Raw genomic sequence first — 23,268 nt, 5'->3', positions numbered from 1 at the left:
AATGAATGTGGTTTTTCCCATCAATCATCACTGTATTTTCATTTGTGAGCTCATCAAACTCTTGCTTTGCCTCTTCAAAGTATCCGAGATGGCTAGAAAGTGTATCCTCCAGAGAAAAATTGCAATTGAACATCAACAAAATCGAAGGGTGTGAATCATGACGTCCACATTTGTAGAGGAAGTCATACAACAGAGTTGTAGGTGTTTCTTTAATCTCTTCGTCCACATCAAACTCGACTTGAACTTGCACCATGGCTAAATTCAAGGGTGTAGATAAGACATGGAAATTATTAGTTCAAGCAATGAATCAAGAGACAGTCGGGGTCTTAAACACCAAATCTCTGTGTGGTGAATGGATTCAACATAACATGAGAGGAGATGCCAGGTATTCCTCCTCGCGTTGTAGTGAATCTATTTTCCCTAATGCAAATAAAATTGTAGCTTCGTCAAGGACCTCTTCTCGCGTTGTCGTGACGTGGGCGGTGTCGCTGGGGTGTCTGGCTGTGAGAGTTACATCCAAAATCCCAGCAAAGAAAGCATATAACTCTTCAAGGGAAATCACCAGCAGAAATTGGAACCATCATATTTACATACTAATCTCAGCAATATGAGTTACACCAAAAACCATCATAGGCATCATGGCTCAAACCAAAAACCAAGGTAGATAACATTATAACCCACTCTTTTGATCCACAATCCACAGAAAAGACAGCCTCAAACGGCTCACAAATCTCTCCTCGTTATCGTCAGAAGAATTGAACCTGCTGATACTCGTCGTTTCTCTCAAAGCAATTTAGCATTCTTGTCATTGAGCTCTATGAAGGCCCTCCCTGGTTTCTTTTGACCAATTGAATGTTTTCTTAGTTCATCTGGATCAGCACCCTCTAATATTTGAGCATTGGCATAAATGTTTGACATGAGCACATGTCCAGCAGAATCACGGGGGCTCAACTCGACAACATGCCGAAAGCATCGTTTCCGAGAACCAAGGCACCATGGGTTTTACAGTTAGAAAGCAATGATATCCATGTAACAGTATCGGGTAATATTGGCATGGTTTTGATTAAATATTCAGCTTCATCCAAGTTTCCTACTCGACCAAGAAGGTCAATCATGCAACTGTAGTGCTGGATATTGGGTGTGATACCATAGTCCTCTATCATAGAATTTAAGTAACAACACCCTTCGCTCAGCAGCCCAGCATGGCTGCATGCAGCAAGGATACCAGAAAATGTTGGGTCAACTGGCTCCAGACCTTTGAACTTGCATACAGCATCTTGGTCCTCACACGGGACACATCAGGAGACCAGGCGATGAAGAAGATCTTGCTCTTCTGGCAGTTATCTTCTGTAACGAAGTCGAAGTCGTAAACAGCATATCTGCAATCCTTCTCGGGAAGAGAGATTATATACAGAGAAAGGCCCCTTCCCCGAGGCCCCCCCCCCATCCACACACAGCTACTCTCTGTCCCTTCTACAGAGAGCCCCCTCTCCAATATATTTTCTCAGAATAGCACGCCTCCTGGATATCCAGAATTTCCCGCAAATAAGGCGGGGATTTCCTCTTTTGCAGCAAAATTTCTGGGTTTTCCCATTTTGGCATTGCACGCCCTCCATTTTCCTTGCATTTTTCAAAGAGTTGATAAGCATCAACACTTAAGGCTCTTTACACCTCATTCTTCCCAAGGGGCTGTTCCCACACAAAGCATCCCCAAGCTCGACAACATTGTATAGCCTCCCTTCTGACAGCTTGTTTAGGGTCATCCAGTGCATCCATTAAGCTCGTAAAACCCGACTCTCCGAAGAGGAAATACACGTGCATATGGTAGCCCTACAACTGCACCTGGATTTGTATTTTATGGCCTCACTTCCATGGTTTCACACCATAGACGTGCCATAGCACGACATCGACCCCCTCTAAACCTGCACATCCTCCGGTATGTGCCACCAAGTTGCTATATAGGCTAATCTTCATTCAAATTTATACTGATTTGCCTTCATCTTTATCAAATTTTGGCACGTTATCTTCAGCTTTTTCATCCTCTGAACCCACATTCTCATCAAGGCTTTTCTGACTGGTTGAATTTCCTGTATTGATCATCCTGCTCAAAGGCACTTCCCATGATGCAAGCGTGCATCTTCTTGCCTGTGGCTATGGCCACAGCACTGGCACATGCATCATAAGTGCTTACAAATGTGACCTTATTAGGTAATGTGCCTTCTTGTAGCATTTGCTCAAAGACTTGGAGGGCATCCTGGCTCCTCCCATTTTGTGAATGTAATCCAATCAATGCATTCCAAGATACCACATTTCGCTTGTGCATCTTATAGAACATCTTACGTGCATCCACTAGACTGCCACATTTTCAATACAAGTTGACAAGAGCACTCTCGACAACAATGCTCCCTTCAAAACTGCAGCTCAAGATATGGGTATGTATTTGCTTACCTTTAGCTGGTGATCCATGGCCAGCACATACATCAAGGGCACTAACAAAGGTGACCAGATCTGGCATCAATCCATGCAACATCATGAGATCAAACAGGAAAAGTGCATGACTACCTTTCCCACATTGAGCATATGTAGCAATCATAGCAGTCCAAGAGACGGAATCATGGTGAGACATGCTGTTAGATTCTCTTTGAGCATACTCTAGCTGCCCACAATTGCCATACATGGTGATAAGAGCCGTACCCATTGCAACATCCATTTCAAATTCACTGCCATACATGCAAGCATGCATCCACATCATAACCACTTTCGACAACATATCCATGAATGAAATTACCCCTATGATCAGCTGATGTACTGGCGCAAGCTTTCAAAGCACTAACAAAAATGGTATCCTTTGGCTCCATCCCTTCCCGCAACATTTGCTCAAAAAGATGGAGAGTCTCCTCACCCCTCCCATGCTGAACATACCCTGTAACCATTGCACTCCATGTCACCCGGTCATGTTTTGGTAGCTTTTCAAACACACTCTGTACATCTGCAGGCCTTCCACATCTGGCATACATGCTGATAAGGATACTCCCTACAAATACATCAGTTTCAAATCCACTCTCAGCTACATAGGCATGAGTAAGCTTGCCCTGCCCTAAACTTGCCATATAGGAACATGCTTTCAAAGCACACACAAACGTAATCGCATTGGCTTCATGCCATGTTGTTGCATTTCCTGAAAGAGAAGGAAAACCTGGTGACCATGCCCATGCTGTGCATATCCTGTGATAAGTGCATTCCAAGTCACAGTGTCCGGCTTCTTTCCCGCCTGCTTCATTTGTGTAAAAAGCTGAACAGCAATCTGGTCAAAGTGTTGTTGGGCATATGCTGAAATGATTGCATTCCATGTCACCACATCTCGAGTGGGCAACTTGTCAAACACATCACCTGCTTCCTCAAGTTGTCCACACTTGGCATACATATCAATAAGAGTGTTGCCAACAAATACATCCAGCTCAGAACCACACTTGATTATGTAATCATGAACTAATTTCCCATAATCTAGGTCTGTTAAGCTGGAACACGCTTTTAAAACACTGATGAAGGTTATAGAGTCAGGTGGCTCTCTTCCATCCTTTTGTAGTTGCTGATAAAGTTCAAGTGCCTCATTACCACATGCTTGTTGGACATACCCTGCAATCATTGCATTCCATGCCACCAAGTTCTTATTGGGCAATGCATCAAACACTCTGCGTGCAAGAAATGGGTGCCCACATTTAGAATACATGTCAATGAGGGCACTTCCGATATGCACATCAAGTGCAAAACCATTCTCAAGAACACTAATATGAATTATTTTTCCTTGATAAAAGGCTTGCATGGTGGAACACGCCTTCAAGATGCTTACTAGAGTAAATGTGTCTGGCTGTATACTTTGATGCTGCATTTTCCAAAAGAGACAAAACACATCCAGCCCGAAACCATTCCGAGAATATCCTCCAATCATTGCATTCCAAGTCACCACATCGTGCTTTGGAAGCTTGTCAAAGACACTCCGCCCATCTACGACACTTCCACATTTTGCATACATGTCAACAAGAGTGTTGCCAATGACAACATCCAGCCCTAAAGTGCTTTTAATAACATGAGCATGAATCACCTTGCCTTGTTTGAGCTCTGTGAGGGTGATACATGCTTTTAGGACGGCCACAAAGGTATGCCCATCTGGTTTCCTCCCCGACTGTTGCATTTGAAAATACAGTTCAATACCTCTATCAGGTTTTCCATGGTTGACATGTGCCGAAATGATTGCACTCCATGTGTAGCAATTGTGTTCCCACAATTTGTTGAAGACTTCATTGGCTTCCAACAAACTACCACACGCATCAAACATGCGGATAAGGTAGCTCCCCACATATGCATTTGACTGCAACCTACCCCTGGTCATAAAGGCATGCACTTCCCTTTCCACCGATGCCCTGTACTGCTTCAAATCACCATGAGCTTCTTTTCAAAGACTTTAACTGGTTGCAGCCATTAACTGGCACATAGTTTATTCATGTATTACAAATGAGCATTCCATGTGTACATATAATGCCATCATATATGGCTTTCCTGAACAACGAGTAGAGCTTTAATCTCCATGTTCATACACTCAATTCTACAGCATTCTGCATTGGCATTCCTTTTATCCTTCTGATGTTTTGGGCTTTCTCTATGTCGAACCATTCATTCAGATTATCATTGCATACATTTAGCCCTGTTTTTCAAAGAGTTTCTTTCAGATATCCTGACAATCAGAGTACAAAGAAGTGTCCACCTTTCCGGCATTCATGAGTTCTTGAGCATTCTATCTGTTTTGCAACTTGTAGGGAAGACCTCAAGTCAATACAAGCTCCTCACCTTCCTCAGCTATCAGAAAGGTCGAGTGTCGTAAGCCCTTGAGACAAAGGGTTAGCTTCAAGTCACTACAAGCTCCTCTCTATCCTTGGTTATTGGAATAGATGAGTGTCATAGGCCCTTGAAGTGGCAAGAATGGATCAAGTCATTGCAAGCTCCTCTCCTTCCTCAGCTGTCGAGAAGGATGAGTGTCACAAGCCCTTGTTGCCATTCTACAGTTCTGAGCGAGAACTACAAGTCTATACAAGCTCCTTGCCACCCCCTTCTCCTGAGGTGAACAAGTGTCATAAGCCCTTGTAATCCTTCTTCTTCCCTAATAGTTTTATTATGGAAGACTACAAGTCCTATAAGCTCCTGGCTCTCTCTTTTCGAGAAATGCATCAGTGTCATAGGCCCCTATAGCCTTCTTTGCTTTGTCTGCCATTATTTTTACCTCCTTTGCATCCTTGTCATGCTTTAGAAGTTCTCCAAGCAGCTAAGATATAGCATCATTATAGTATATTTCCTTCATTTTTGTACCTGCCTTTCAGAAAGCCCTGATTGTGTATCTATTTGCTCTAATTTTCCTCAAGCATCATCTTGATTTGTATGTCATTTTGCATGTATCCATACATTCCAGATATCATATCGTTTTTCATCCAGCATTCAAATCAGATAACATTACCTTTGTTTTCCCACTTCACCCAGCCTTCTTTCGACTGCCTGTTGCTGTTGCATGTAGAGCACAAACGCCTGAAACATCTGCATGGTGTTGACGTCCGGACGAAATCCTTGCTGCTCCTGTTGATCACCCATGATTCCCTTTCTACTCTCACCCCAGCTGTTTCACGTCGGGTTCACCAAAAATGTCGTGACGTGGGCGGTGTCGCTAGGAACACACTGGGTGTCTGGCTGTGAGAGTTACATCCAAAATCCCAGCAAAGAAAGCATATAACTCTTCAAGGGAAATCACCAGCAGAAATTGGAACCATCATATTTACATACTAATCTCAGCAATATGAGTTACACCAAAAACCATCATAGGCATCATGGCTCAAACCAAAAACCAAGGTAGATAACATTATAACCCACTCTTTTGATCCACAATCCACAGAAAAGACAGCCTCAAACGGCTCACAAATCTCTCCTCGTTATCGTCAGAAGAATTGAACCTGCTGATACTCGTCGTTGCTCTCAAAGCAATTTAGCATTCTTGTCATTGAGCTCTATGAAGGCCCTCCCTGGTTTCTTTTGACCAACTGAATGTTTTCTTAGTTCATTTGGATCAGCACCCTCTAATATTTGAGCATTGGCATAAATGTTTGACATGAGCACATGTCCAGCAGAATCACGGGGGCTCAACTCGACAACATGCCGAAAGCATCGTTTCCGAGAACCAAGGCACCATGGGTTTTACAGTTAGAAAGCAATGATATCCATGTAACAGTATCGGGTAATATTGGCATGGTTTTGATTAAATATTCAGCTTCATCCAAGTTTCCTACTCGACCAAGAAGGTCAATCATGCAACTGTAGTGCTGGATATTGGGTGTGATACCATAGTCCTCTATCATAGAATTTAAGTAACAACACCCTTCGCTCAGCAGCCCAGCATGGCTGCATGCAGCAAGGATACCAAAAAATGTTGGGTCAACTGGCTCCAGACCTTTGAACTTGCATACAGCATCTTGGTCCTCACACGGGACACATCAGGAGACCAGGCGATGAAGAAGATCTTGCTCTTCTGGCAGTTATCTTCTGCAACGAAGTCGAAGTCGTAAACAGCATATCTGCAATCCTTCTCGGGAAGAGAGATTATATACAGAGAAAGGCCCCTTCCCCGAGGCCCCCCCCCCATCCACACACAGCTACTCTCTGTCCCTTCTACAGAGAGCCCCCTCTCCAATATATTTTCTCAGAATAGCACGCCTCCTGGATATCCAGAATTTCCCGCAAATAAGGCGGGGATTTCCTCTTTTGCAGCAAAATTTCTGGGTTTTCCCATTTTGGCATTACACGCCCTCCATTTTCCTTGCATTTTTCAAAGAGTTGATAAGCATCAACACTTAAGGCTCTTTACACCTCATTCTTCCCAAGGGGCTGTTCCCACACAAAGCATCCCAAGCTCGACAACATTGTATAGCCTCCCTTCTGACAGCTTGTTTAGGGTCATCCAGTGCATCCATTAAGCTCGTAAAACCCGACTCTCCGAAGAGGAAATACACGTGCATATGGTAGCCCTACAACTGCACCTGGATTTGTATTTTATGGCCTCACTTCCATGGTTTCACACCATAGACGTGCCATAGCACGACAGTGTTATGGTGAATCGATTCACCATAATGTGAGGAGGAATATTATGCTTCCTATGGGACCTTCGCTCGCGTTATGGTGAATTGATTCACCGCAACATGAGGACTTTTTCATCCTTTGGCGCCGCCTCTCACGTTATGGTGAATTAAAAATAAAGATGCTTCTCAAGTACCCATACTGAGAGAGGAGGTGCCAAACGAATTAAAATAGTCTTCCTCGCATTGTGGTGAGTCAATTAACCATAATGCGAGGAGTCATAGGTTTTCAATTCACCTTAACGTGATGAAAAAACAAAGCAAGGAGTTCTACAAGAATGAAACTAAAAGAACGAAATAACAAAAGAAGAAGGAAGCACAAAAGAGATAAAAATACCAGGAAAACGAATCGTATACAAACGTCGCAGGAGATGGAGATGAAGGAGGTTGTCGTTATCTTTGATGGAGATGAAGGAGGTTGGAGGTTTGTCTTTGTTGTTTGATACAGGACGATGAAGGAGGATGATTGATGAAGGAGGGTTGGAGAAGATAGTCGTTGATGGAGATGAAGGCCGTTGGTGGGGAGATAAATGAGAATACGTCCTCCAAGAGAGGTAATAAATGAGATGGGTATCCAAGAGAGGCAATTAAAAACCGTTTTTAATGCTATGCGACACGTCAGTGCCGTGTTTTCACTCTCCATTCCATGAATGCCACGTGGCAGCTCGCCATGTACCTAACACGTGTACACGCTATAAAGACTAATCAAAACAAGAGAGGCAATTAAAAATTATTTTTAATGCTATGCGACACGTCAGCGTCGTCTTTTCACCCGCCATTCCAAGAATACCATGTGGCAGCCCGCCATGTACCTAGCACGTGTGTCCGCTCTAAAGACTATTCAAAGCCGTTAATCACGCCATCTTTTCATCCTCTTATCGATTTTGCCTTGTTCGTCCTCTTATCGATTTTGCCTTGTTCGTCCTCCTGTTTGCCTCCTTCCAACTTTCAACTACCCCCACTACTGAACCGATATTCCACCTCCTACACGACAGTCTCCATCCATTTCCACACATGAAATGTGAGTTTTTGTATATTACTTGATTGTTTTGTGAGTTTCTTGTATATTCCTTGATTGTTTTGTTTTTTCTTTGACTGTTTGCCCTCTGCCATTGAATCTTTCTTTATGGTGATTCGATTCACCTTAAAGCAGACGACGAGCCATTAGAATCTCAATACGGCTCCATGTGTTATGGTGAATCGAATCACCAAAATGCAAGATGGAATGGTAAGAGATTCGTGATAATCCTCCTCCCATTGTAGTAAATCGATTCACTATAACGCGAGGAGGATTGTTTCGCTTTGACTGGCCCTTAGTCTCATGTTATGGTGAATCAATTCACTATAACGCAAGATCAAAGGGCAAAGGATTCACGATAATCCACCTCTTATTGGTGTCAATTAATTCACCATAATGCGAGGAGGATTATTGTGCTTTCAGTGGACCTTCATCTCGCGTTATGGTGAATGGATTCAACATAACGTGAGGAAGTGCATATTACTTTCTTGGCCACCCTCTCTCGCATTATAGTGAATTGTTAATCACGTACTACTGAATAGCTAAGTTTTCTGCACTTGCTTGCATTTTCAGATGGCTCGTGTAAGGCAAACAGCTAGACCCAAGGACAATGCAGGTCCCTCATTTGGTGGGAAGAAGATGGGCACTCTGAATGCCTCAAGATCGAGGAAATCAAGCAGTCCTTCTCGATTATCCAAAATGCAGCCTAGACAAAGGCGTTTCGCAGAGCATTCATCAGTGTTGTGAGAAATCACATGATTTATGAAGCACTTGATTGTGCTGCTATTCCAAGATTACCTTTCCAGAGGCTTGTCAGGAGAATTTACGAGCGAAATGGAATTTTGTTAAGGTGGAAGGCATCGGCCCTGTTTTGCTTGCAAGAGGCCTCAGAGGATTGGATGATTGAATTTTTTTTGGATAGTTACGTTCTTGCGGCCCATGCACACAGGGTCACAGTGATTAAAAAAGGATTTGTCAGCCTAGTAGCCCTTCGTTTTAGATATGATAAGTTACTTAGGCCAGTTACATTTACTGATACATGAATGGTGCAAATTTTGGATGTCCGTCCCATTCAAAAAGTGAGAATTGAAGAGGTGACGGAGGGAGTTTCAGAACATGAACATGAGACTCGGGTAAATTTTCGCACAAGCACTCAAAGGGAACATCATGTGGCAATGCTTGCATTGCAAACAAAAAGAGAAAATGTTCACGCACTCCACGCTATGAATCGGGAGGCGCTTCAATTTTTGTTGTCGGAGTTCTATGTACCCTATCATATTAGAGGGCAAAGATGTTATTTTCCAATTCATGCTGAGGAGATCAACATTTTGTTTGATCCTAAAATTGAAGTTAACGACAAAGTGCTCAGATGTGTTTTAAGGTATACTCTTTTCTCTGTCCTCCCACAATTTTTCATTCTTGGCTCTTAAAAGTTTATGCCTAACTCTTGATATGTTTTCTTGTGAAGTTTTGTTATTTTGCAATTGCCCGAGGATGTACAGCATCGAGTGTTCCAGATTGATTCCCTAGTATCAACACTTTTGCTAGTAGAGTCAGTTCCCTACCTTGATGTGCTGAACTAGTTTCGGGAGGTCCAGTTGGACGATGCTCGAGTAATTTTTTTGGCATATCATGAAAAGTGAGTTTGTCTCTGTATCTCTCTTGCATGATGTTTATACGAATCACCATACATGAGTTATATAGTGCTTCCTTTGGCACGTGCTCTTGCTTCACAGTGAATCGATTCGCCACAATGTGAGGAGGCATTTTGTTTTTCATCTGGCTCTTGAAACTAATAGAAATCTATTTGGATGTGATGCAGTGCCCATTGGAGTCTTGTTCTAGTTGATGTGCAAGACAACGTTATTTACCTTGCAAATTCGACATCTAGTGTCCATGGCAATGTTTTGCTGTAAGTTAAAATCATTACGATACATATTATTGTTTAAGTTAGAAGTCCGGATTGATCAGAATATTGATTGGTCTTTGTTTGCAGTGGTGTCAGGAAACTAATGGCCGCTTATGAGAGCCTGAGCATGGACATCGACACCCTGGGAGCGAGCGACCATTCGAAGGGTTAGTGTGCCCAAACAAGATGATGGTTATAGCTGTGGGTGGAGGGTTGCTCTGGATGCATTGTTGCTGCTACTACTACGGAGCATGTTTCAGCTCCCTTCAGAGGATGTAAGCATTTTTCAGCTCCCATACGCATGCGTACTCTTGTTTATCTTCTTGTATATTGTCATGTTGATCTTATGCCTTGATGAATTGTGATGGCAGTTTCCATCCATGTCTTGTTACGTGGACCTAGACGTCCAAACGTTTAGGGAGGAAACGATTGCGAAAATGATCGAGGTCGCAGAAGTAATGCCTCCAGACGGCCCCGTGGACTTCATCTCGCCCAATCCACGAGGGGGGATAGGCCCCCCTGAGCCTCTTACATGGGCTCCGTACTTGGGAGAAGAGCCATGGCTCCATCCTGAAGCCCAATCCTATGGGTTCCAGTAATAAATAGTTTTTTCCTTATGGATGTGTTGTTGGATTGCTTCTTCCAACAAATGTACTCCACTCTGTAACATGCTGTTTGTAAATATGTAACTACACATGTACATTTATATTTTTTTGCATATATTTAGTGTTATTGGAGAGAGAACATTAATTGTAAATGCACTTTTAATTTGAAAATCAGAGGATCAAAATTGCTACTGTGTTCCTTCACTGCTTGTTTTCTTACTTTAGGCCTTTTTGTGTACCTAAAAATTCAATTGGAAAATTTTTACCTTCAATACATTATTTTAACCAATAAAGCATTACAAAAGCAATGTTCTGAATAGATAAGTTTATTGCATATGGAAAATACATTATCACCGTATACATATACATGGTCACATCATATATCTTCTAGTGCCTCCAATTCATGTGGGGCTGCGACATCTTTACAAATGATCTGATGCTCTCTTCTTCTACTTACCTTCCGACCATCGAGCTTGAAGCAAAATTGATCTGGAGGATTCTGAATAGCTACTTCTAATTCCTTCCTAACATATTCGAGAGTCCAATTCTCTTCCACTTCCAATGTCAATGATGGGTGACCCTGTCGAATCATAACTATATCTATCAAGCAAGAGTGGCTGCCATCTCTTGTATCTTGGTCCATGCTTTCTCAGTTGTTGTTGATCCATCGCCACCTTCTATAAGTAAATGACATGCACAGATGTTGCCTGGCAATATAGTATCTGATTCTAAAATATCATTAGGATAATTTTTCGAGTATAATCAAATAAGCTTTGTAACTCTTTCACAAAAAGACATTTGAATGTTATGACACTCACCGAAATGCAATGTCGGAGGTGTTCAATCGACATTCGATCAAATCATCTCCCTTTGATGATTTCACTCTCCACAAACAAATGATCAAGCAAGGCTTCATCTATGTCTTTGCACACAAAAGTTGTTCTAGTTTTTCTCAATTGTTTACAATCAGAAAATAAATCAACAAAGCATGCAATTGGAACAAACAAACTTAAGTGGACATTTCTTGCACCAATGCTAGGCTTCATAGCACATTTAATATCATTAAACATTTTGGTCTTTTATGACTCTATCACTTCTGTATCAAGCAATGGCCACTCAGGACTATCAAGTGCAGGCAAAGGAATACGTTCCAACTTTCCATGTCGACTCGATTGTGGGCAAGGTATAAAATGAGTCATAGAAATATGTTCTACTTCTTACGAGATCACTTGGTGCACGACCTTCATATTGAAGTTCCCCCACCTCACCATGTACGACATTCAAGAATCCCGTCAAGCATTGTGCAGGCTCCCACTCCTGAAGATTGGATGGGTACAAATCTGCGCAAGGCAAAAAAATGTATATCAATCACCTTATTTGCAACATTGAAATACAAAACACAAGCATTACAATGTGGTCTGTGTCTTGGAAGTCCTTCCAATGGTCCCACGTTGATCTCTTTTTGCATGAATACATGCTGGATCAACACTTCTTTGACAATTTTCCCTCCTAGTGCCATCTTGAAGTCAAGGATCCTTCCTTTCCAATGTTTGGCCAAGTCTTCAGATGCCTTTCCCTTCACTTGGTAGTGGCCACGTTTTCCTGGCTGCATAGTGACCCAAGAGCACTTCCTGTATACTTGGGGAATCCATTCTTCGTTCTCGTCTTTTATGTTATACAACACAATAGATGAGATACTGCTCCTTGCTCATTTCAGTCCACTTTCGGGTGCCATGAGAGATTAACAGACGTATGAGAAAGAAGAAGTAGCAGAAAGTGGATGACTGAGCTAACCACTTTTGTGGATCAAGGAAAGAAGAAGAAATGAGGGACGGTGTGTTCTTTTGGGCGCTAAAGATGTTTCGAGTTTTAAAAGTGGAACCAAGTTGAGGGAATAACCAGGAGATTGTGTATCTATCTATTCCAAGCATTCAAAATCATCAGTTCTAGGGTTGGTGGAAACAATTTTTTAGTGCTCCATGTCTAACACAGGAATGTGGAAAACATTCTTTTATTATGTTAGGTGCTGACAAAAAAACGGTTTAAAATATTTTAAGACAAGGTGATGATTTTTTTAATATTTCATGAAGATAAGAGTTTCTCCACATTTTAGGTCGGTTTGTACAGAGGTCCCACCACCGGTGAATATCGTTGGTAGATTTCATGTCACTCAATCTATGTGTCTATTATTATATTATTATTGAAACAGCCCTCTTTTGAGTCCAAAATTTTCCTAATGAGAATTGGTGTCGGATCAGGGTGTGCATTTTTTGAATTCAGTCATCAAGGAATTGACATCCAAGCATATGATTCTTCAGAAGAAGTCTACTCCATATCACCCACAAGCAAATGGGCAGGCGGAAAGCATAAATAAGATGCTGGTGAGGATTTTAAAGAAAATTGTCTCAAAAAATAGAGTGGATTGGGATGACAAGCTAGATTCAGCATTATGGTCATTCCGGACAGCATACAAAGTGGCAACAGTTATAACACCATTCAAACTGGTTTATGGAATTGAAGCAATCGTTCCTATGGAATATGTGATACCTAGTTTGAGGCTAGAAGTTCAGTATAGATTGAGCGTAGAGGATTCAGTATTTCACAGGCAAACGACATTATTGAAATTGGAGGAGGATAGAATTCACAGTGCATATGTGGTAGAAGTAAGTCAACATAGAAGACAAGCATGGATGACAAGACAGGTGAAGTTCAAGATTTTTCAGAAGGGTGATTGGGTAATGATGTATAATTCAAAGTTGGGACCACACCCAGGAAAGTTGAAGCTCAGATATTTTGGGCCATATCAGATTGTGGAGGAATTAGGCCAAGGAACTTTCAGATTGAGGGATGTTTTTGGAACTTTGATTCTCAAACCAGTGAATGGATTTCGACTGAAGAAATTTTATGGCAAGATTCCTGAAATTTGAGAATGGATGATTAACAGGGCTAAAGATATTGCTGTGAGACATGTGGCAGTTGATTTTGGATCTATAGCGGAATCGGTGGTGACAAATGCAATATGTCAGTCAAATTGGGATGTCGGATTTTCGGAATACCGAAGCAAAAGCGGAAAAAAGTCTTCAGTGGAGCAAAAGCGGAAAGAAGTCTTCAGTGGAGCAGTTTGTTGGTCAAAGCCAATGTCAAAAGTTTTTCCAAACTGGAAATCAGTTAGGTGGAAATGTTCTTTTTCAAGAGAATCTTGGACCTCAAATCGAGGCAAAATCTTTGGCACGTGTGAAGCTGCTATTGGATGGTACGTGTTTGGAAACGATTGCATGGGGTGCGCTTTTCGTAGGCAAGTGTCATGATAACAAAGAGAGGGGCAAATTTGATCACTCAGTTCAGTTCCAAGTGTGTGACCTTTTTGCATGTTTGAGTTTCTTGCAAGCGCTCGCAGGGATGTTTTTAGACAGCTTAAGGAAGAAGCTCCTCATGCCAGCACACGAAGTCCTGAGTGAGTCCATGACGAAGACGCGCTCGATGAAGACGGCCTTGGAAGAATTAAGGGCGCTGAGAGTCATCATGCAGACCATTGATGATGATGATGAAGTTGAGTCTGCAGATGAAGGCCAACCGGAGGAGATGGAGAAGATAGATGAGGGGTTTGATGCACAAGAGGAAGAAACCAAGGTTTGGTTGAAGCAGATAGGTCTGTACGATTTTGCAAACTTGCCGTGGGTGGCATGGGAGCAGAACTCTTTTGCTGAGCAGCAGTTATACCACTTGAACCGTAGGTACATTACAGAAGGGAAAGAGGTTACGCCGAAACTGGGGCTGAAGTGTTTAAGGTACCAAATGTGCAAGGGCCAAAATTGAAGAAGATTTTGGATTCTGTCATGAAAGGCGAGTTTGGGCCGCTAGAAGGAACCAGGTCCTACTACATGGTGAGGAATGCAGATAAGGTAAGAAGCACGCATTTTTCTTGGTATTTGGATAAGGTCTGTCTATTGGCCAAGAGTTCATACATGTCCAAGGAAGCTTTTGCGCCTCTGTGGAATGCCGAAAGAGGTGTTCGCATGGATTGGGCATCATTTTTACATGAGAGGTTGCAGTTTACTGAGACCAGAGACAAGAGAAGATCACCATCTATTGGGAAGTTAGTCCCATATTTGGCAGGGAGTCATGTGTTGCAGGTGCCTGTGGGGCCTATGGTGATGCTGATGTGGTGTTGCTCCAGTGACACAGGCTAATAGCAATAGTAAGCTCTCCTTACTCCCTAGATTGGCAAATGTGCAACAAGCAGAGGCAAGGGCCAAGACTATTACTTTTATTCCAAACAAGCTTGGGGAGATGGTAGCGGATAAGAAATTTCTTCCAGTAATATAGAAGCAAACTACACAGACCTGGGCAGGAAAAAGTCTGGCTGGAGTGTTCTCTGTGCAAGATGCTATTGAAAGTTTGGTGGATCTGACCAAGTTTATCAACAACCAGGAAGCAATGATTGCAACTTTGGAGGCTAGGAAGATTGATCTGGAGCAGCTTGCCGTTTTGGAAAGGGAAGTGCAGGGTCTGTAGGACCAGTTAGATACAGCATGCAAAGAAAAGATAGACTTGGAGGATAATTTGTCAAAGATTGGTGCTGAGATGCAGATGAAGATGGAGGAATTACTTCAAACAGCCTTGGAATTTGGAACTTAGGCTGACGGCTTAAAGTTGGCTATGGATGATCAGTTCAAAGTGTTTGAGGGCGTATCACACAATTGATTTCAGATAATAATTTTTTGATGAACAGGTTAACACCTTTGGTGAGCCTGGAGAAGGCGGCTCTCGATAGACAAGCAATCACAGGAGTACTAGTAGTCGAAGCGGATTTGGAAATTTTGAAGCAAGAGGTGTATCAGTACACACAGAACTGTGGAGTAGAGCTACTAGGTTGTTTGAAGAGCATCTGGAGGAACCTATTGATAAGTTCAGGATCTGGTTCGAAGCAGCATGAGCAGAGAATGTTCGGAAAGAAAATGAGGAGTTGAAGCGAACTGTTTTGCGGATTTGAAGAAGCAGTTGGAAATAGAGCGGAATGTTGCCTTAACACAGTTGGAAATTGCGTGGAGAAATCAAGGGCAATGATGAAAGAAGCAGTAAAGGGAAAGCACGATGAGTCTCAGGAAAATCTTATTGTCAATTTAGAGTCAGAGCCGGAAGCAGTTAAGACAAAGGAGGTGGAAGATGAAGTGACAGTACAAGATGAAAGTGCAGGGATGGATAAGGCGGAAATTAATCCGGAGCAAGGGATTGTGGATCCGATGTCAGCCTGCGGCTCAAGCCGCCGAGCTATGCCAGGTGTTTAGGCTAGACCTTAGGAGGAATTACTTTTATCATATGTATGGTCTTTAGTCTATTTTTGACGTTTGTCTATTTTGATGACTTTTGGGATCTTGGAAGTTAGAAGTTGTGGGAGTCTTTATATATGGGGTAGTTCTTGGCGGTTATATACGAGCTGTATAGGAAATGTGTGCGCTGTTGCAGTGAAGCCTGATGTGTAGGTGAAGCTTTCTTGTATTTGTTTGAGTAGCCTTCATAAAAAATTGTCAGAGTTAGTTTAGGAAAAAAACTACTTCGCAATGCACCAATAAACAATCTCATCAACATGGTCTAGCTCAAATGATTTAATAAGTATTCCAATCATATCAAGAATGAGAACCATTCCTTGATCTTTAAGTGAAGGCACACATGTGAACATTGGTTGTCGTGGTACCAAAGGTAATGAAACATGCCAACATAGCATCAACGGATTTGACAGCTCACAAACATTTTAATTTTACAAGATTTCTCCTATGCTATCATCTGAAATAGGAACACACATAATTAGCCAAATTCCTTCATTCATTATACAAGACAAGGAAAGAATAAAAACCCTTTATGTCTAGGCTCAAATAAGGGCTTACTAGTGGTATAGTGATCTTGGGGCCATTTCAAAGAGAAATAGTACAAAAGTGTGTATAGGAGGTTGGCCCTAGGATCATTATGTACCCCTTCTTACACAACAATATATTACCACAATATAATAGTCCTAGTAAGGCATGCTAATCTAGACCTTGAGAAAACTTACAGACAAAGGACTTGAGGACTTGTGGTCATGCAAAAATGACCTTAGGGCCATTCTTACGCTTGTTCTACATGAAAAGAATGGCCCTAGGGCCATTCTTGGATGCCCCAAGGCCACTATTGAATGCTCTTTGAGGCCTTTAAGGCTTAACAAGGGCCTTATTTGCCATGAAAATGAAAGGTCCCGAGACCATTCTTACACCTGTTTTTGTGCATGAAAAGAATGGCCCCCTAAGGCCATTCTTTGATGCTGAGGAGGATGCAAGAAAGTTGGATGATCCAAGAATGGTCTTAGGGCCATTCTTTGATGCCTAGAAGGATGCATGAAAGTTTGGTGATCCACGAAGCAAATGCTAGAATGGCCCGAGGTCTTGCCTGAGGTCTATTCTTGGATGCCCCATGGCTATCTCCAACAAGACCTTGAGGACTTGCGGTCATGCAAGAATGGCCTAGGCCATTATTACTCTTGTTGTACATGAAGATGTCCCATGGCCACTTATGCATGCTCTTTGAGACCTTCAAGAAAAAACAATGGCCTTATTTACCATAAAAGAATGGCCCCAGGTGCAAGTTATAGAATGGTCCTAGGGCCATTCAAAACTCCTTGTGTAAGGCTATTAGTACAAGGTGCTAATCAAACCTTGAGCAAGGGGCTTTAAATTATAGAAGGACAAAAGAGAAGATACTAAATAATAGATTGTAGAATGGTTTTTAGGTACATTATAAGAAACAAGTGTGGTATATAAACTTTATGTTGTGAACACACTTATGAACAAGCCTCAAGAGGGTGCACTCCGACGAAGAAATTGTCTGACAAAATATGAGAAAAATTGCAATAAAGGAGCCTCTTATTAGAATAGGATGCACTCCCACTATAGGCTAACACTAGAAAAAATGCAACAAAGTTCAAGGCCCTAAAGACTGAAATAATCCATCAAAACTTAAATAAAGAGAATAAACATGTACATTAAGAGAATAGAGATATCTCCATAAAACTTGAATAGATTTATCAAGAGAATAAACATGTACATCATTGTGAATATTTCTAAACTTCCAAGTTATATCTTGATTTAAAGTTCTTGATCCATTCCATTACATGAATAGATCTTTTGGAAATTCTACAACCAAGAAAAACCTGCACACAAAAGGGCATGATAAAAGTTAGAATGTTACAGTACACAGTTTCTGAATATATCTATAATATAGTGAGAAATTCTAGATAGGATAATACCTTTGCTCTACTTATTGATATTTAGAAGACCATGCTCGTTTAGTAATTTATTGATAAATGCCTTTGCCGACTGAGAACTCAAGTTACTCCCTCCTTTGCAACCCAATCTTTTAGCTAGAGAAATCAATTTTGATGGCTTCATGCTTGAAATTTGAGGACCTTCTTTGATTATAATATCCTTTATCTCATCTCCCATGATGTGAGACGAGCTACCACTAAGGCTTTGCATGCTTCTTGCACCAATCGATTCTCCCTTATCACCTCTCTTTCCACCTGTGCCCTTCACCTTAGAAGAGTCTTATAATTGACTTGCAAGAGGAAGAGTACTAGTCTTGAACCTTGTCACCTCTCTTTCCACCTGTGCCCTTCACCTTAGAAGAGTCTTATAATTGACTTGCAAGAGTCTTATAATTGACTTGCAAGAGGAAGAGTACTAGTCTTGAACCTTGTTTGTGACCAAATCACATTATACTCCTGCAATTTGTCAATAACATCACCAAAAGGTTATATAAATCATGGCCATTCGATGCTGGGAGCTGACCATATCGATTATTTTCAATGGCAATACGTATATCTTTTGCATCATCAAGAAGCATTAAGTATGGTAGTAGCTCTCCCATGAGAACATTGTCATCTTTCTTATCTAAATGAAACTTGTTTGGAAAGATAACACAAGCTTTATATGGAGAGTCATCAATAAGAACTATCCTCCCTGGATCACATTGAAAGGCTTTTGACATTCTTGTAAGTGGTTTAAACATTGCCTCAACACCTTGGTTATCTGGCCTCTGAACACTTTTCTCTTCTCAAAACTATAACATGTATTCTGACTCCAAATAGCAAAGAAAGGAAGTATTCTCCCAGCTTTCTCTTGCAAAGCTCTCACCATTTGGAGAACATTCTCCTGTGTTACAGTTGACCAGATACCAACATTGAATTTTTATAAAACATTTTGCAAAAATGATATACACCATGGACGAAGTATAAGGTATCTATTTGGAGCATACATAATGGATTGGTGTAGAGAACATGGCTGGAAGCAATGCTTCAAGAGTAATCCATTTAAATCCAATACCATAGTCAACATTGCTCTGTTAGATGTGGTTTGTATTGAACAAATCTCCTTCTCAAGTGGAATTGACTCCTCTACAACTTCAATGGCAATTTCATTCGTTCCTAGTATCCCGCGACGCTTGATGTTATAGTTATTTCATACGAATCATAAGAGGCTCCTGCGCAAAATAACTCTAATGATAACATTTTTAAGCATGATATGGCCTAGACAATGGTGTATCCATATACATAGTAAACAAATAGGTTATTTTTTAAGCAAATATTTTCTCAAGGAAATATATATCTACTTACAGTAATAAAGCTCCTAGATAGAACTTTTGATATATTTGTTGTCGTAGCAGAATGGCTTCAATTCTACTACATTAGAACTTTGTAACGATTTGATAGCATCCAGTTCATCATGAAAATTTCAACAAACTAAAATGATGCACAAAACTTAACTACAAGTAAACAGTTCTCAAACAAAAAGACGTGGTAGCCAATTTAATTCTCTAACACAATTTAAAATATGATAACCTTGCTCTAGGGGCATTCTATCCATGCACAATAGCATTAGGAATGGCCTTAGGAGCATTCTTGCATGACCCCAAGGTCATCATTGTATGCTCTAATGGCTTGATTGCCATGTTAGAGTGGCCTTGGGCATCAAAAAATGGCCCTAGGGCCATTCTTCTCATGCACAACAATTGCAAGAATGGTCCTAGGGCCATTCTTACATGCTCTAATGGCCTCAAGGTCATGTTGGAATGGCCCTAGGTCATCTATGAACAGCCCATAGAGTGGTGCTCATATAAACAAGAAGAGAAAGAATGACCCTAGGTCCATTCTTTTCATGCACAACCATTCCAAGAATAGACCATTATTCCATGCACAAGGGCTATTCTATGATGCCCCAAGGCCATTCCAACATGATCTCTAGGGCCATTCTTCTAATGCACAAATAATTATGGGAATGGCACTAGGGAGATTCTTGCATGCTCTAATGCAAGCCCATGTTGGAGTGACCTTGGGCATCTAAGAATGGCCCTAGGAGATTCTTGCATGCTCTAATGCAAGCCCATGTTGGAGTGACCTTGGGCATCTAAGAATGTCCCAAGGTTTTTTCTTCTCATGCACAACAATTGCAATGATGGTCCTAGGGCCATTCTTACATGCCCTAATGACCTGAAGGTCATGTTGAAAAGGCCCTGGCGCATCTAATAATAGTCTTGGAGTCATTCTCACATGAACAAGAGGAGAAAGAATGGCCCTAGGCCATTCTTGCTTCACTCCAAGGCCACACTAAAGTTGTCACGAGGCATCAAAGAATGGTCCTTAACCATTCTTAGTTAGCCTCGAGGCCATGTTGGAGTGTCTTGGGGCATTCAAGAATGGCCTGGGGCCATTCTTTCCATGCACGACAATTACACAAATAGACTATGTACAACAATTATGATGTTTACACTAAAACTATGAAAGAGATTAACTTGGAAAAATAATTAAACATGACAATGTAAACGATTAATATTTCTGTCGTCAATCATCAAGAATGTACATAGAATGAAAGAAAGCTATATTAACTAGCTAACAACTCTTCACCATCATGAATATTGCATAAGGTTTCCACATATATGTAGCCATACTCTATTGAATTAATATTCTTATCTGATGTACACCAACTGATGTACACCAAGGGGGTAATTCTAGGCTTGGGGGGGTCACTATATGTAAATCCTCTATATCACGTGCGTTCAAGGCCTATTTAAAAAGTCCCTTATCTATGAATTTTTTAGTGAATATAATGTATCCTTTCCTATTCAAATCTGTAAATTTTTTTTTAAAATACAATAAATAAATCCCCTCTGTAAATATATTTCTGTAAGTTTTAAATATTTAAAATGTCCTTTTGTTGAACCCACGTGATACTTACATATTTATACGAGTGACCCCCCCGAGATTCTAGGTGAAGAGTAAAACATACATTTGATCTCATGTTTGTGCCTTGACAACTGTTTATGTATCCTGCTATATTTCCATACTCTACATCACCAATGATGTACACTCTATCTTCTGGACTATTTACCTTGGGATTCTCTTCAAATGAGTATCTCAAAGCTCTTGGATTCAACTTGCATAACTCCTGCCAATCATGGAGATAGTACTTGTCTCCACCATAATGAAGAATAGTCACACCTCTTGGAAGAGAAGATGTGAGACCCCTGCCCCCTCCGCACACCGGAATCGGGGGAGACAGCAGCGGAAGTAGCAACCTTACATGTAGGGTAGAGTTTCCCACTTGGGGCCTCGCCCACGAATGTCCGATCAAGAGGTTAATCCCTTGGTTCATCCAAAACCGAACCCGAAAAAACTTCCCTCGCCCAGAAAGCATAGGCTATTCCTTAAGGAGAATTATTCTAGTGTAGTCAAGGGCCTTAACTTCCCTTTTTCATTCCGACCGAACCCGCGGATCACAGGGCCGGATCAAGGGAGGAACTTGCACTTGGATCATAGAGACCAACGCTTTTTTCCTTGTCAAAGCAACACAGTTGTTGATTCTTCTCCGTAGAACAAGGATTATCCGTGATTTACTTCAACTATCGTAACTTGAACAGAATTGAATTTTAATTATAGGGATCCATCAGTCTAGCCTAACCCCATCCAATCCCATGGGTTAGCCAACCGCCCAAAAGTCAATATTAGGTAATTTGGGAAAAATCTCACATTTTGGGATCCATCAGTCTAGCCTAACCCCATCCAATCCCATGGGTTAGCCAACCGCCCAAAAGTCAATATTAGGTAATTTGGGAAAAATCTCACATTTTGGGAATCAATTACTCCATATAGTTTTGGACATATCTTAAACATACTAACTCCAAATTTGTCGGAGATCATAGATTTAGATTCTACTCTTCAAGATCTTTCCGATGATATGTCACATGAGGGGGTTTTGACAAACTTTTGGACAAGTTCACCATGCTCCCATTTTTCAAATGGAAATGGGATTTTTCCCAAATTATCTAATATGGTGTTCCAACCACTGTATTGATAGGATCCATTATGAAAATTTGGTTATGTTTTGTCCCGAGTACAAGGGGAAAGAGTTCCCATTTCCCCTAGCCGACACTCGTGTAAAATACAATTTAGACACACCACTTACGCACCCAATATGAAATTGCCTTTTACAGATTCAGCTATCTTTAAAGGCAGACTTGAAATGAAACCATAGTATTTCAAATCATAATCCTCCAAAATATCTAGATCTAATTTCTAACTTTTTCACTTTCCAACCACAAAATCCGCAGCGTACCTATGGCATTATCGGCAACCAGAACGCTCATCACCTGCTCACTCTTCAGGGGCCTTTTCAATAGTTCCTAGCCCATAGTACCTAGGAGTTTAATCACATAAAAACCATATGGATGCTTAGTTGGAGATCAGCAAGATCAACCAACAAGATCCATGTAAAAAGCGATGAACTCATCCCCGTTGAAGACCAGCAAGGCCAATCAACTAGATCCATGCCTGTGTTCAGAAAACAACAACTAATTTTCTTCCTCGACACACGCATCGAGCACTGTATGGCTAGCACCCTCTAGGTTCCTTATAGCAGGTGACCTAGTGCTTCACTCATAGGCCGCTTCCTTGGTCCCTCATCCACCGTATACCGGAAGCTCACCATTTTGATCGAGCCGAGGCTTGTCAAGACCTTGACCGACCTTGCCACATAAGACGTCCTTCATTGAATCTCCATCAGCTGTTGTAACTTTTTCACTTAGGTCACACGACCTCATTCACAAGATGGTCAAAATTCTTCCCCAACATTCTTGACATAAAACAATATTTAAAAAAAGAGGTTTTTTCTACAAATACAGTTCCAAATAGAATTCCCATCTTTTCTCATCATCCCACATTCTTTCACATTATTCCTTATCATATCTCACCATTTCACATCATTTCTCATCGTCCCATTCCACGTCATTTCTCATTATTCCACGTCATTTCTCATCATCCCATTCCACGTCATTTCTCATTATTCCACATTTTCTGCATTAACTCACATCCAATCACATCATTCCTATATCGTTCACACCGTTTCTACATCCCCTCACATCCATTCTCATCCATTCATATCATTCTTACATCATTCCTACATCCACTCACATCCATTCTCATTCATTCACTCACATCCATTCTCATTCATTCACATCATTCTTACATTCTTTCACATCCACTCATAT

At 41.2% G+C, this 23,268-nt stretch overlaps 2 protein-coding genes and 1 long non-coding RNA gene across 5 annotated transcripts in view; 2 read left to right on the top strand and 1 right to left on the bottom strand.

Moving 5' to 3' along the window:
* Positions 1-23,268, top strand: part of LOC147609274 (solanesyl diphosphate synthase 2, chloroplastic-like) — a 139,281-nt gene that overhangs the window by 81,295 nt on the left and 34,718 nt on the right. The gene's annotated exons all lie outside the window — the stretch shown is intronic.
* LOC147609276 (pentatricopeptide repeat-containing protein At1g15510, chloroplastic-like) lies at positions 800-5,637 on the bottom strand. Its single transcript, XM_086787640.1, has 5 exons — positions 5,545-5,637; positions 3,136-4,426; positions 2,923-3,034; positions 2,449-2,720; positions 800-1,255 (listed from the first exon to the last, which is right to left on the bottom strand). Exons 1-5 carry the CDS (start codon positions 5,635-5,637, stop codon positions 948-950), a joined length of 2,076 nt encoding a protein of 691 aa, XP_086643766.1. The 3' UTR covers positions 800-947.
* LOC147609275 (uncharacterized) lies at positions 10,016-10,717 on the top strand. Its single transcript, XR_015264260.1, has 3 exons — positions 10,016-10,099; positions 10,184-10,371; positions 10,468-10,717. It is a non-coding gene; the product is annotated as an uncharacterized LOC147609275 (long non-coding RNA).

This window comes from Cibotium barometz, chromosome 51 (assembly GCF_041138505.1).
Source record: "Cibotium barometz isolate CiBa-2024 chromosome 51, ASM4113850v1, whole genome shotgun sequence".
In the NCBI taxonomy this organism is placed as follows: Eukaryota; Viridiplantae; Streptophyta; class Polypodiopsida; order Cyatheales; family Cibotiaceae; genus Cibotium; species Cibotium barometz.
This window is presented reverse-complemented; position numbering and strand designations above follow the sequence as displayed.